The 14,213-nt window shown below is 63.8% G+C and overlaps 1 protein-coding gene across 2 annotated transcripts in view; it reads left to right on the top strand.

Moving 5' to 3' along the window:
• The window catches only part of LOC101689755 (maestro heat-like repeat family member 5), a 32,323-nt gene that overhangs the window by 8,448 nt on the left and 9,662 nt on the right, over positions 1–14,213 (top strand). The window contains exons 10-26 of one of the 2 annotated variants that reach the window (XM_045078202.1): positions 94–170; positions 811–946; positions 4,280–4,468; positions 4,972–5,067; positions 5,657–5,761; positions 6,209–6,344; positions 6,416–6,510; positions 7,568–7,717; positions 7,936–8,090; positions 9,139–9,283; positions 9,590–9,774; positions 10,101–10,238; positions 10,428–10,539; positions 10,776–10,919; positions 11,344–11,520; positions 12,288–12,443; positions 13,857–13,979. In XM_045078202.1, coding sequence (XP_044934137.1) covers positions 94–170; positions 811–946; positions 4,280–4,468; positions 4,972–5,067; positions 5,657–5,761; positions 6,209–6,344; positions 6,416–6,510; positions 7,568–7,717; positions 7,936–8,090; positions 9,139–9,283; positions 9,590–9,774; positions 10,101–10,238; positions 10,428–10,539; positions 10,776–10,919; positions 11,344–11,520; positions 12,288–12,443; positions 13,857–13,979 — 2,319 coding nt within the window. Of the gene's footprint in view, positions 1–93; positions 171–810; positions 947–4,279; positions 4,469–4,971; positions 5,068–5,656; positions 5,762–6,208; positions 6,345–6,415; positions 6,511–7,567; positions 7,718–7,935; positions 8,091–9,138; positions 9,284–9,589; positions 9,775–10,100; positions 10,239–10,427; positions 10,540–10,775; positions 10,920–11,343; positions 11,521–12,287; positions 12,444–13,856; positions 13,980–14,213 lie in introns of those variants that run through there. The other variant, XM_045078204.1, reaches the window with a different exon arrangement.

Genomic DNA, 14,213 nt, shown 5'->3' with positions numbered 1-14,213 from the left:
GGGGGCAGTGAGCAGGGCGCCCGGCATGGGGAGCCGGGCTGGCACTCATGGCCAAGCGCCTCTTGTCTGACCACACCCTGCCCCCCCGACCAGCGCATCCTTCAAAAGGAGCCCAACTTCCTGGCCACCCTTTTCCGGCAGAAGGTCATATTGGTCATTGTGAAACTGAGGTAACTCTCCTTTGGGGTCCGGGAATGAAGACAGGCCAAGTCCTTTGTGGACGGGGCAGGAGTCCGCGTGTGTGTGAGGAGATGGATGTGGAAAAGGGGTCGCAGTGCGTGGGAGGGGCTGGCCCCGCTGAAGCCAAGGCAGGTGCCCCAGGGGGCTCAGGCAGGTGCCCCAGGGGGCTCAGGCAGGTGCCCCAGGGGACCCATTTGCCTTGTGGCCTATCCCAGACAGGTTGCCGACCTTGGCACTGACCGAGCACTGACCTGGTCACTCACCAAATCCTGGCCTCAGTCACACGCTGAGCCCTGACGCTGGCCACACACCCTGATCCTGGTCACACGTTGAACCTTAACACTGGTTTACGCTCTGGCCCTGACCTTTTCCACTGGCTGACCCCTGACCCCATTCACACTGCTGACAATGACCGCAGATGCCAGTGAGCCCAAACGCATTGGGACGGCCTTGCCCAGGCTGAATGAGCTCTGTGTTCCCCTACAGCGTCCCCCCCCACCAAGCCAGAGTGTGAGGAATTTCTGGAATCCAAGCCCACTTCCGAATTTTAGGTTGAGAGCCTCTCCCTGCTGGGCGTCTGTCTCAGCCGGGGCTCTGTGGAGAAGTCCGCAATCTCCGTCCTTCTTCCAGCAGCCTGCGGCCGAGCCTCAAACCCGTGGTGAAGTCCCAGATCCTGCAGACCTGCCTGCAGACCCTGTTCATGCTCCCGCCCGGGGAGAGGTTGAAGAGCTGCTTACCTCCGCTAGACTCGGCCCCGGACGTCCTGGTGACTGCCTGCTCCCGGGCCGCTCTCCCGTCTCTGGGTGCTGGGTCCGGGGTGCTGGGCTGGTTTGCCGAGCCCTCGCCGCGTGTGCGAGCGAGAAGAGCATGGGAGAGAACCCTGGCCCGGGACGGCTTTCATCCTGGCTGTGCTGCAGCCTTGCCTTGACCCTGGGAAAGCCTGCGTCTTGAGGTCTGTCCCTGCAGTGGGGCTCTGGTCTCCGCGCTGCCCCACTGATGTTTTGAGGCTCAGAGAGGACAAGGGCATAAAAGCAACCCCCAAGCGTGTGCCGCTCCTGCCTGCAGTCGGTCCGGTTCTGCTGTTGGGCCCAGTGTGCTGTCCCCCCAGGGGCCGGCAGAGACACATGCACCCCATGCAGGTCCCAGGTATCCAGAGTGCGGGCCAACGTGCTCTCCATCCGTCGGGAAGTGGAGTCCTGGTGACCCGCCTTTCGGGGTGCACCAACTGGAGGCTGGGGGACGCGGACCCCCCCCCAGGAATCATTATTCTTTGAGGACTTTGGGTTTGGTCCCATGAAAATAAAGCAGAACAGGCAGTGAAATGTCCAGCCCACTAAGTGTTAACACACGTCCCTGGCCCTGTTGGTGACAGACAGCAGACCGGCATGGAGACAAGTCAAGGCGGGGACCTGAGCCGTGCTGGTGCACTTTGGGGCAGCTCCAGAGGGCAGGGTGGGGGACACAGGAGAAGGGGACCACCATGCAGCCGCTGGGGGTCTCCGCTGACCCTCCGGGGGGGCTCTGGCGCCAAAGCAGCTGACTTTGAGCCCCAGCGAGCCACTGGGACGTATGCGTGGGGGCCAGGTCCGGAGCGGCCAGCAGCTAGGACGGTGTGCCTGGACCCCAAGCCCGACCTGTAGCTGGAGCTCCGAGGAGGGACGGGCCAGGCGCCAGACGGGATGCCACTGGGCACGACCCCGCGTGGGACCTGGGTCTGGTTAACGGGGTTGACCCCCAGAGTGGAACAGGGTGTACAGTCGAGTATGCGATTTTACACATTTTCCCTCTGAGACTATCCTCAAAATCAGGATGGCGGGCGTATTTATCACCCCAAGCTTCCTCAGGCCACCGTGGAGTCCCTCCTCCTTGCTATTGCCGTCATATCGTCTGGATCTTCTAGAACTCCCTTCCTGTAAGTGCTGCTGTGGCGCACAGTATGCGCTTCTCTGCCTGGACTGGCCCTGCCGCCGGAACGGCCCAGAGGCTCATCCGCACCGCACAGCTGCTGTTTGCGGCCCCGTGCTCTCTGCTGCAGCTCAGGCTCTGAGTTTGGGGGTGACCGAGGGTTGGTGTACTCACCCGTCGCTTCCGGTTTGGGACTCTTTGGGGTAGTCTGCTGTGCGTGCAGCTCTTTGTACCAACCTGATTTCGATCTGGAGGTGAATACCCAGGACAGGGAGGGCTGTGTTTGACTCGCCAAACTGCCTTCCGGATGGGCTGCGCTGCCTCATAGCCCCCCCAGCGCGGCCGAGAGCTCCGGGTCCTTCGACGTCCCCGTCCGCACACGCTGGAGTCGGTCTTACATTCTGGCCATTCTGTTGCGGGGGTCGGTGATTCTAGCGGGGGTTTCGAATTTCATCTCTCTGCTGACGAAGATGCGGAACATCTTTTCATGTGCTTTTCACCATCTTTATGTCTTCTTTGGGGAGGTGTCTGTCCAAATCTTGTTCCTAATTTGTAAGTTGGATTATCTGTTTGGTCATTAGTGTCTAGAGTCCCTTTTCTTCTCTTTCTTTCTTTCTTTTTTAAAGATTTTATTTATTTGACAGGCAGAGATCACAATTAGGCAGAGAGGAGGGGGGAAGCAGGCTCCCTCAATCCCAAGACCCTGGGATCATGACCTGAGCCGAAGGCAGAGGCTGTAACCCTCTGAGCCACCCAGCCGCCCCTAGAGTCCCTTTTCTAATTGCGATGTGAGTCCTGTAGCGGGTGATTTGAAAACACTTTTTTCCCATCAGTGGCTCATCTTTGTATCATCTTGTCTTTTCTGCAGAGAGGACGTTTTTTACTCGAAGTTCTATCTACCTATTTTTAGTTTCAGGGACCGTGTTCCTGGTGTTGTATCAAGGAACTCTTTCCTTCAGCCAAGGTCACCAAGATTTATCTCCTAGGTTTTACCCTCAGGTCCATGACGTTTTGAGCTCTTATGGGGGTCTGGTCTGGAGCGAAGCTTCTTGTGCGTGGAACCTGGTTGACCCAGGACCCCCCAGAGCCCAGCCGTGCGTGGAATAGATCATCCCTTCTCTTCTGGGTCACCTTTGTGCCCCTAGAAAATCCGCTGATCGTGTGTCTGCTTCCGTTTCTGGCCTCTGTTCTGGTCTGCATATCTGTTGATCTGTTCTTTGTTTTTTTGTTTTTTAGGATTTATTTGTTTGAGAGAGAGCAAGAGAGCATGGGCCAGTGAGGGAGCAGGACAGGACGGGGAGGGGCAGCAGGAGACGGGGCCTTAGGCAGACGCCAGGCTGAGCCCGACCTCGGGCTTGATCACAGGACCCTGAGAGCACGAAACCAAGGGACGGAGTCTTCCCTACCTGCGCCGCCCAGGCTCCCCTGGCTCTGTCCATCTGCTTATGCTAAGGCCACCCTGTCCTGCCCTGGGAGCTTCGGGTAAGTTCGGAAGTGGTAGAAGTCCTTCATACTGGCTCATCTTTCTCAAAGTTGTTTCTGCATGTCTAGGTTCTGTGCATTTACATCTGAGTTACAGAACCAGCAGGTCAGCTTCTAGACGTACACTGATTCCATAGATAGATCAGGGGGAACTGACATCTGGAAATCATTTTGTCTTGTAATCGAGGTGCTCGACGTGCCGACCGGTTCACTTCGGTGGTCTCTGAGCCCCTCGAGAGCTCCCCGGTTTTTCGTGTTTGATGTCTTGCACGCCTTTCGTTGGATTCTCTCCTGTGTATTTTGCATATTTTTCTGATATTGCCAGTAATATTTAAAATTTTCCTTTCCCTTGGAGTGCCTGGGTGGCTCAGTGGGTTAAAGCCTCTGCCTTTGGCTCAGGTTATCATCCCCGGGTCCTGGAATCAAGCCCCGCATCGGGCTCTCTGCTCAGCGGGGAGCCTGCTTCCTCCTCTCTCTCTGCCTGCCTCTCTGCCTACTTGTGATCTCTGTCTGTCAAATAAATAAATAAAATCTTTAAAAAATGTTTTTTTCCTTTCCCCTTGTTCATTGCCAGTATGCAGAAATACAACTGACTTCGGTACATTGATCCTACATCTTCCCGGAGCTCTGCTGAACCACTGACGAGCCGTTTAGAGACTCTGTAGGACTCTGATGGCTTCTGGGAATAAAGGGTCTCCTTCTTTCTCTTCAGTGTGGATGCCGGCCCTATCTCCTTGGCTTCCCGCACTCGCTAGAACCTTCCGCGCCACGCGGACCGGCACGGGTGGGAGCAGACATCCTCTTGCCCTGGGTCTCATGGGGCAGACCCCGCCTCGGTGCCCTGTGGGCCGTGGCTGTGGCTTCCTGTGGGCCCTCAGACGCTCCCCGTCCGGCTGAGAAGGTTCGCTTATCCTTCTGGTTTCCTGAGCTCATTTGCCGAGGCGGATGCTGGGCGGGGTCAGACGTTTTTGCGTATCCGTGGAGATGATCGACTTTGACACATTGTGTTTTCGTCCTCACTCAGTTCCAAGTACTTTCTGGTTTCTGTTTCTGTGCTGGGAGGAGTGCCTCAGGGTGCAGCCCGGGCCGGCGGTGCGCCCGTGGGGACATCTGTGGCTCTCTGGGCTCGGTCCCTTCCTGAGGCCTTGGGGGCAGATGGAACACCGCAGCAGTTAGCACGGGAAGACCTGGCAGGCACAAGGGTGCTGCCGGTCCTCCCTGGGGCCCAGGGTGAGGATAGGATCCGGCACGGATGTCACAGCCATCTCCCTGAGCCCCGCAGGGAGCAGCGACCAAGCCCTCATCAGGGGCAGTTCACGGAGCCCCAGGGGAGAGACGACGAGCGGGTCGGCCACAGAGGCTGGTGTAACCACCCTGACGCAGGGTCGCGCTCTGCCCTGTCAGGCGCTGTACAAGAAATCCATGCAGGCGCTGGACCTGCTTCTCCAGAGCTTCCTCTCCGAGAACAAGAGCATGGACGAGATGTGCTTCCTGCTGCAGGTGCGGGCCGGCGGGGCACGGGGCGCAGAACTGGCGGCTCTCGCTGCCCAGCGCGATCCGGGCCCTGGACTCTCTAAGGTCCACTCAGGGTGGTCCCTCCTATACGGGGGCGGGGCAGGCTGGCCACTGTGCCCCACACCGCTGACCCAAGGGCTCCAGGGGTTGTCCTCTCACGAAGGCAGTGGCGGGCGTTTCAGAAGAGTTAAGGACTCTGCAAGGATCAGGTGACCTTGATCTGGTGACCTCCAATGCAGGCGCCCCTGAGGGCGGGGAGGAACAGACTCGGATGGGATGCGGGCCCTTGCACAGCTGGAGACAGACCCTCAAACTTCCTGGCTCCGGTCTGCCCACCATCCCCTACCGCCGCTGCAGCCCCTGAGGCCACTGAGGCCGCCCCAGGGTCTTTCTGGGTCCCGTGGTCCCAGACCTGGCCTCACCTGAGGGAGCCGGGCCGGTGGCCAGACCTAGAGGGGTGAACCATCCGGGGGCGGGACGGGCATGGATCGCCCCGCTGTGACTCGGCCCCAGCGGCCATGTTCAAGGCCAGGTATGGGCGGCGAGGGCCCACGGGCTCCCCTCCCCACGGCAGCACGTGGAGCCCTGGCTGCACTCAGACAAGAGCCACGAGCGCAAGCGAGCGGCACAGACCACCTTCCTGCTCCTCCAGTACACGGTGGACTACGTGACACTCACTGTGAGCGTCCCCCTGCCCTGCACTGTGGGGAGGAGGGGGGGGACGCGCGAGGGGAGGAGCAAGGACACCCCCCAGGGGCCTCCTGCCTCCCTGCGGGACCGACCCTCCCCCCCAGGTCTCACAGTCACTATTCGCCGAGCATCCGGTGGCTAGGCACGGGGCTGGGGGACGACACAAAGACCCTGTGGTGCCCCTGTCCTGGGGCAGAGGTTGCGGTTCAAATAGCACAGTCCGGGAGATCTTGCTGGCAAGGCTGCCTCGGAGCAGAGACCTGGAGGAGGGTGGGGAGAGAGACTGGGGGGCAGAGGGAGCGCATTCTGGCCCAGGGAACAAAGAGCACAGGCCAGCCTAGACGCTGGGCCCAGGACGGAGGGAGGGACAGCGGAGAGCAGGGGCGCGGGGCGGGGTGTCTGGACCCAGGCCGGCTTCCCCGAATGGCCTCCCCAGGAAGAGGCCACACCCTCCCTGCTGGGCCACCAGCTCGGCTTGCTGGCGCTGCTGTGGCAGGACAAGGACCCGGTGACGCGAAGCCACTCCCGCCAGAGCATCTACTTGCTTCTGCAGCTTCTGATCCAGCAGAAGGGTGAGTGGGGGGGGGGGGCAGGGGGCTGCGGCCGCCAGGGTCCCGGCTTCCTGACAGGTGCCCCTCCTCAGGGAGCACAGAGCAGTTCATTCTTCTGAATAAGATGAAGAACTTCGAGGCAAAGGCCTTCAGGCAGTCAGAGAAGAAATGCTACAACGTGGTGAAGGTGGTCCTGCTGCAGCGGGGGGAGGGGCGGTGGGCCCCACGTGGAACCCCGGAGCGCCGCCCGCCCGTTCTCTAACCTCTGTGGGGGGCTGGGCAGGTGGAGCGGGCTGGACGCCGCACCCTCCCGCCTGTGACCTGGAGACAGCGCCCACCCCCCACCCCCCGCCGAGTCAGGGTCTAAGGTTCTCCTTGACCTCGGCCGTGGCGGTCCTCATGGCCTTTCCTCTGTGGTTCCTCAGGAGGGTAACTAGTGGGTCTGCCGGGACTGGCCCGCACTTTCCCCTCGGCCTCTGCCCTCCCTGCGCTGGGTGTCTCCTTCCCAGTCCAGGGTTTGGGTTCGAGTCCGAGCTCCGCCTCCAATGGCCTGGGGGGTGTCCAACCCTTCCATTGCCTCGGTTTCCCTGCCTTCATGCAAGGGTCCCTGGGCCCGACCCCCAGCCTGCTGGGACAGGAGCCACAATCCCTTGCCTCCACACACACAGACGGCCCCCAGGATCCCTCCCGGGGGGGCAGGGTGCTCAGAAGCCTGCTGTCCTGGTGGGGTCCCTGGAAACAGCCCGGGGACAGGGGTTCCCAGGCAGTTCCGAGGACGAAGCTGTGTGCTCAGGAGGAGGGGGGGAGCAAGAGCGGCAGGGACGAGCCGAGGGTCGAGCCGGGGGCGAATGGTCTCAGCTCAAGCCACAGGAGGGCCGCGGTGTGAAGCGCACCCCCGAAGCAGCGGCTGGGCCCTTGGACTCCGAGTCAGTCCCTGGCTGTAGGCGGCTCCTGAGGGGCCCTGACCTCCGGACAGAACCGCTTGCTCCCATCACCATCCCCAAAGCAACTGTCTGGAGCAGCGGCAGTCACCATGGAGCCAAGCTGGGGAGGAGGGTCACCAACAGTCCGGTGGGGAGGGGCGACCGGGCAGGGTCCTTTCGGGGGTCCCTGCACATCTGCATCCTGGCTCTCACTCCGCCTCGGAGTCAGAACTGTGCCCCCTCTCCTCGCCCCAATTAGGAGAGACCGGGGCTAGTGCCCCCGTGGCCCCTCACCACCCCCCACCCTGCACCCCGGCCCAGGCCTTGAACAGGAGCCTGACGGTGGCCCAGCACACGCAGCTCGTCCTCACCCTCGTGGAGAGGCTGGGCAGCCGCAGCCAGCCACAGTGCGACCTGGCCTCGCAGCTGCTCCTGCTGCTCCTGGAGGAACGCCGCGTCAAGAGAGAGCAGGTGCGACCTCGTGGCCGGCCCCGGGCCGGGGGCAGGCAGCCAGCCAGCCAGCCAGCTGCACCTCCGACGTGTCCGTGAGCCCGTGGGCATGTACACCTTGTCACCAGTGCCACTGAGCCCCAGAGGCGGTGGGTCCGGAGGGCGCCCCCGGCCCCCAGCACTGCACGGCCCCAGGTGGTCACGGTGACACCCGCTCCCCGCTGCCCTTCCACGCGCAGGTGGCCGAGATCCTGCAGGGCCTGTTCCAGGAGCTGTCCTCTGTCATGTTCAAGGGCGTCCTGCAGACCATGATGAAGGTGGTGACGGTGCTGGGGACTCAGTACACCCAAGAGACTGTCGAGGTGATACTGTCCCTGGGTCACCCCTCCGAGAGGTAGGTCCCCTGTGCCCATGACCCTGAGGCAGATGCCTGCACCTCACCACTCCAGACACCACACACTGTCTCTGGGCAGACTCCCCCGCTCCTGAGCAGGCCGCTGTGTGCTCGCCCGCCTGTCCTCTCCTTCCCAGACTCTGGAGCCAAGGCCAGGGGGGTCCCTGGAGCTGTCCCAGGCTGAGGGGTTAAAGGAGGCTCCAACAGTCCTAGGAAGGGGACTTTCGGCATGGAAGTGTCCCTCAGACTCAGAGAGCCCTTAGAGGCCAAATCGCAGGGGCTTTCGGAGGTCAGCTGGGCGACCCAAAGGACCTAACTTGCCCCAAGCAGCACCCCCAGCTGGCCAGGGCCCCGGGCCCATACACAGACCGCCCCACTGCCCCTTGGGGCTAGTGTTCACTTTCTAAGCTGCACCTGGGGATGTTAGATGGGCCCGGCGGCAGGAAGCTGGAGCCCTGGACAAAGTGGGGGGCCCTGGGCTGCGGAGTAGGCCCAGTCAGAGCACCCCTGAGTAGTCTGTGTGTGTGTGGCCTGAAGTCTGAGGGGTGCTGGGGGACCAGGGTGGCCCCAGGATCCTCTTGGGGAGCACCAGGCCATCACAGGGCCACAGTCCCTTCAACAGGGAGCAGGGCTCCCAGGCATGCAGCAACATGAGCCCCCCACCCCGTCCCCAGGGAGACACACCCAATGTGGTGCCCCTTTGCCTGGTCCATCTAATCGTAGGCGCCTGAGGGCTGAGCCCCACGTCCCCAGGGAGGAAGCAAGCTGGGGAAGGTCACTTGGCAAGGGATGGCAGCACAGTGGGAACAAGCTCTAATGTTAGGGAAAGCTAGCCTGGGCTGCGGGCTCTGAGCGGGGCTGGGAGGGCGACCTCACAGGCCGTTAGGACACAGCCTCCTGGGCTCCCCGAGGGAAGGGCTCCCTCTCCGCCCCCGATGGGCCCAGTCGTCTCCACTCCCACACGGCGAGGAGGTCACCCTGCTTTCCCGAGGGTCACATCCCACCGGCCCCTCCACCCCTGGCGGGACTGGGCTCCCTGCCTCCCCAGACAGGTCCTACTGCTGTGGAAGGCCCTGGCGGGCAACCCGAAGCTGGCTCGCAGGGTGCTCACCCTGCTCTACATGAAGCTGAAGGTGCGGCCCACCGGGAAGCTCCTCAGGCTCAGCCAGCCAGCGGAGCTCATCTCCCTGCTGGTGAGCCTCCTCCCCCCCCCCCCCCCCCCCCCCCCCCCCACCCCCGTGTGCCCCCAGCGCCCGCCCCCCTCGCAGCGGCGTTGTCATCCGGGGGGGTGTCCTGTGGGATCCCCGGGTGACCCGGCCGAGGAGAGTCTCATCAGGAGCCGCCGAGGACCCTCGATGCTGAGCCCCAGCGTGGACCTCCCAGCCCCCACCAGGCACAGGCAGCAGGGGCCCAGGTGGGGGTGGGGTGGGGTGACGGCCACTCCGCTGGCCCCGGTGAGGGTGTCGCCTCCCCGAGTCCGGCTCTGTCGCCTGCTGCAGGCCCTGGGCACCATTTACGAGCTCCTGTACACCCGGGAGTACAAGGCCACCGTGCGCTGGGCCTTCGCGGGCCTCCTGGTGGGCCTCCTCACCCAGCTGCGCTACCTGTTTGAGCTGGGCGTGGTGGACGGCATCTCGGACTACGAGGAGGACGTCCTGGAGGTGCAGCCCCTCAGCCCCTGCAGGTGAGACCTCTAACGTGGACTCGGGGCCCAGCCCTGCACCCCCGGGCCCCAGGCCATCCCATGCACCCGTGGAAGGCCCTGGTGGGCCCCAGGCCCAGAGCTAAGTGCTGGGGACCCAGAAAGGGGTGAACTCCGGCCCCGGCTAGAGGCTCGCAGTCCGGGGAGCAGGGCCCCAGGGACCCAAAGCCGGCAGAAGCCGGAATCCCAAGACACAGCTTGGAAGGGGGCCGCTCCCCCGGGCCCAGATGGGAGAGGGAGGGCGCAGCTGAGGAGACCCTGGCCTGGAGCCCCGACTCCCCTCCTCTGAACACTCCACGTGCCCCTAGGACCTGCCTGGAGGCCCTGAAGGGTCTCTTCTGGACCACCAACTACTGGGAGGTGTTTGCCCACCTCAAGCTGCTGCGAGGCTGGGAGCTCTTCGAGCATCTGGAAACCTACACAGAGGGAGTAACCCTCTTGGCTAGGTGAGCGCGAGCCTGGGGGGGCCCGGCCCAGATGGCATCCCTCATGGGGCTCCCCTGCACCCTACCCTGGGACCTGTCCCCTAGACTCTGTTGCCTGGGCCGTGTCTCTGACTGAGCAAGGTCGAGGGGGGCTGGGGGAACCCCTGGCCAAGGATGAAGACCTTGAGGCCCCTGTGTCTGCCTCTCCAGGGCCATGGCCCACTATGACTGTGAGGTCAAGGCTGTCCTGGGGCAGGCAGTCATCTCCCTGAAGAGCTCCGAGGAACGGGACAACATCGTGGCCATTCTCATCATCACGGAGGTCAGCCCCTCCTTGGCTCTGCCCTGCCCCTGCTCCTGGCCTCTGGCCTCTGGCCCTTAAGAAGTTCTGAGAATTGAACTTCCTCTGGGACCCTCCAATATGGGGGCTTCCTAACTTCTGCTTTCCGCATCCGACCCGCTTGCTGCCTGGAAATGCTTCCTTAAGCCCAAGCCCACGACCTCCCTTGGGCTACAGGCTGTTGGTCCCGGGCAGCTGACGGTGCCCACACCGCTCAGTTTCTCAACAGCCAAGAGCTCACCCAGTACGTGTCCCGGAGGACCGTGGACAGCTTCCTGAGCCTGGGCCTCAACCACCCCAACCAGCTGGTGCGGGCCATGAGCCTGAAGGGCCTCAGCAGCACGCTCATGCACCCCAAGAAGGTGAGACGAGGGTCTGCCTGCTCCTAGGCCAGGAAGACCGCAGGGAGGAGGAGGCATTTGAGAAGAGCCCCCTCTGATGGTCCCACTGGACCGGACAGGCGGGGAAGGCAAGTCAGGCCAAGGCAGGAGAGGGTGGGAATTTTAGGAAACCCCGCTGTATTGCCTAGGGCTGGGGCTCCTAGGGTTTCTGGAATGGAGGGGGCTGGGGGGCTGGGACTCTGGCTTCCTCACCTGACAGCCACACCACCTGGGTGTTCCTGCAAGGGCTGGGGCTCAGGCCCGTGCTGCCTGTGACAGGGAGGCGGGGCGGGCAGAGAGCCTCGGGGTCCATGGGGGAGGGGGACACGGTGGGGCAGGTGCAGAAGGCCGCTAGGGATGGAGCAGGGTGGCTGTGGAGTGGCTTTGTCTCCTCCCTGCCCCGCAGGTGGTGCTGCTCCGTGGGCAGCTGGCCGGGCTGCTGGACCGTTTCGGGAAGCCCGACCCCAAGGACCTCATGGGCCTGATGGAGATCCTGGGCGACATCCTGCACCGCCTGGGGACCCAGGGCGTCGGCGCTGCCAGCCTCAAGATGGCCCAGCACCTGCTGCCGCTGTTCGAGGATGTGAGGGCGGGGCAGCGGCGCAGCCAATCGGAGCAGCCGAAGCCGCTCCCCCCTCCCACCCCCGGGGCTTGTGGGTGGAGTCTTCCTGAGCCCTGCGGAAACCGCCCACAGTGTGCAAGTTTCTGGGAGGCCTCTGGGCTGCCAGGACTGTGATCCTGCCCAAGCCACATGCTCCTCCACCGGGAGGCTGGGGACCAGAGTGGGGGAGGGGGATGGGGCAGGAACGGCCCTGATCTGGGGGATCCCTAGTGCAGCCCAGGAGCTGATGGCAGGAGCGGCAGGAGGGGTGAGGCCGGGAGGGACCACAGGGCCCGGTGGCAGGTGTCTAGGGGCAAGTGTGTTGCAGTCCCCGAGGCTGGGTGAGGCCGTGGAGGCCCCAGGATGACCTGAAGCCAGAAGGGTCCCCATCCGGCCAGGGTCACAGAGCTCGACCGTCCCAGGTCTGGCCACAGGGCCCATGCCACAGCCCCGACCTGGCACGCCCCCGAGGCCCTGCAGAGAACCTGCAGAACAGCGGAGCGAAACCTTGGGGGCAAGAAGCCAACCCAACAGGAGGGCTGCAGCCACTGGAGGGGTGGCGGGAGGAGCGGGGACCGGCTGGAGAGAAGGCAGCCCCGTGGGCCGGACAGGGTCGCGCGGCGAGCTGGAGAGGGCGTGAGGGCCCAGGCCGCCGCGCACCACGTCTGAGGCCAGAGCAGAAGGTGGGAGAGGGGGCAGGTGGGGGGCGGGCTGCTGGCGGCTGAGGGCTCCGGCGTCCCGTCCCGCAGGAGCAGGCCCCGGTGCGGGGAGGAGCCATCTCGCTATTCGGAGACGTTGTCCACAGCGGCGGCAGGAAGTACCGGCCGGAGCTCAAGCCCTTCGCCTTTCAGGCTCTCGTGCCGCTGCTCCTCCACCTGGCGGACCCCTGCCCCGACGTGGCCACGGTGAGCGCCCGGCCTCAAGCCGCACAGGCAAGCGGGCCCAACGAGCGGCTGTCCAGGGCGGGCCTCCAGTCACCAAATGCCTTGGCTCGGACCCCTCACCCCTACCCACGCAGGCCTGCCCGCTGCCCCTCCCCAGTCCCTCCTGAGCCCGCAGGAAACTGCTTCTTTCCCATGGAGGGGCTTCCTTCAGTTCCAGGCCATCCCCCGCCCCCCGGGACCCAGCCCTCTGGACCCTTCTCTGGTGGCCTGACCCGGCGAGGAGACCCTCCCGCCGGAGAGAGGGCCTGGCGCCAGGTGGCTGCTGAGAGCCCGCGTGGCCGAGGAAGCGGGGGGGGGGGGCAGGGGGTGGACGGGAGACTAGGAGAAGGCAGCAGTGTCGCCCGCCCGTGGGAGGTGGAGGGGTACAGATGGGCGTTCGGAGGAGAGTGTCAAGGTAAGCAGGAGAGGCTGCCTGGAGGAGGCGGGCTTATAAAGCCTGGGAAGCTGGATAAGCTGCCCAGAGGCCAGAAGCCTCCTAGTGAAGGAGGGCAGTGCATTCTCCGAGCCAGCGGACGTCAGGAGTTGGGGGAGTGCCGGCCTGGCCTGTGATCAGGGCCTCCTTGTTGCTGGGGGAGAGCTCAGTCTCCTGCGGACGTAGGGGCGAGCACGGGGCAGGTAGACTTGGGAAGAAACGGAGCTTTGCTTAAAGATTGGGTGGGCCAGTGCCCCCTCAACTCAGCAAGGCAGGGAAAGGCCCACTTGGGAACAGGCCTGTCTTAGTTCAGGCCGCTGCGGGGTTCAGGGTGGGGTAGGGCTGGTCCCCTCTGAGGGTCTCTCTCCTGGGTATGTAGACCACGTCTTCTCCCTGTGTCCTTATGCGGTTGTCCCCTTGTGTGTGTGTCCAAGTTTGTCCTTACAATGACACAGGTCAGGCTACCCTAGGGCCGCCCAGGATCCCTGTGACCTTAATCAGTTCTGTAGAGACCCCACAACCCGAGGTCGTGGGGTTATCTGGAGACAGAGGGACCCAGAGACTTTCTAGAGGGTTCTGGGACTACAGGCTGTGGCTATTGGGTGCTGGTGATTGAGGGGCTGGTCTTCCTTTCCTGGAAGCCTATCCCCTAGCCCTTGAGAGAACCCCTCAAGGTCAGGAAGGAAGCCGGGGTGGCCAGAGTGACCACTGGCCTCTTGAGTTTTCCTGTGAATTAGAGTGGAACACCCATGGGGTGTACGGGTGGGTAAAGACACTATTGTGGGGCGCCCCTCCATGGGTACAGCCCCTCCAGGGCATGGGCACAGCTGTGAGAGGGGTCCTCACGGGGCGGGGACCCTCAGTGTCTCCGGGCCGGTGTGGCTGCAGAAGGCCAGCCGGTTGGGCTGTAGCCGAGAGGGCACCCACGAGAGGAAGCCTGAGGCCGTCTCTCCCCGGCCCAGCACACCAAGCTCACCTTCCTGCGCTGCGCCATTCTGCTCAAGTGGGAGTTTCGGAAGGAGCTGTTCGGGAAGCTGGCATGGGGCCACGGCCTGGGCGCCGAGAACGACATCTTCATCTACACAGTACGACGCCAGCGCCCTCCTGGGCACGGGAGGCGGATGGGGGCCGCGCTCCTCGGGGGCCTCTGGGAATGGGCTTAGGCCCGGCACCCTCTCAGGGGCACCCGGACAGGGCGGGCTTGGCACTGAAAGCCCGTGGGGGGCCTCTGACTCAGTCCGAGGGTGTGAACCGAGGGCTGGCTCCCTGGGGGCACGGCGGAGCCCACAGCTCAGGTGAGAGGGCCCTCGGGGGTCGGC

The sequence above is a fragment of the Mustela putorius genome, unplaced genomic scaffold, assembly GCF_011764305.1.
Source record: "Mustela putorius furo isolate JIRA1106 unplaced genomic scaffold, ASM1176430v1.1 tig00000228_pilon_pilon_pilon, whole genome shotgun sequence".
Lineage (NCBI taxonomy): Eukaryota > Metazoa > Chordata > Mammalia > Carnivora > Mustelidae > Mustela > Mustela putorius.
This window is presented reverse-complemented; position numbering and strand designations above follow the sequence as displayed.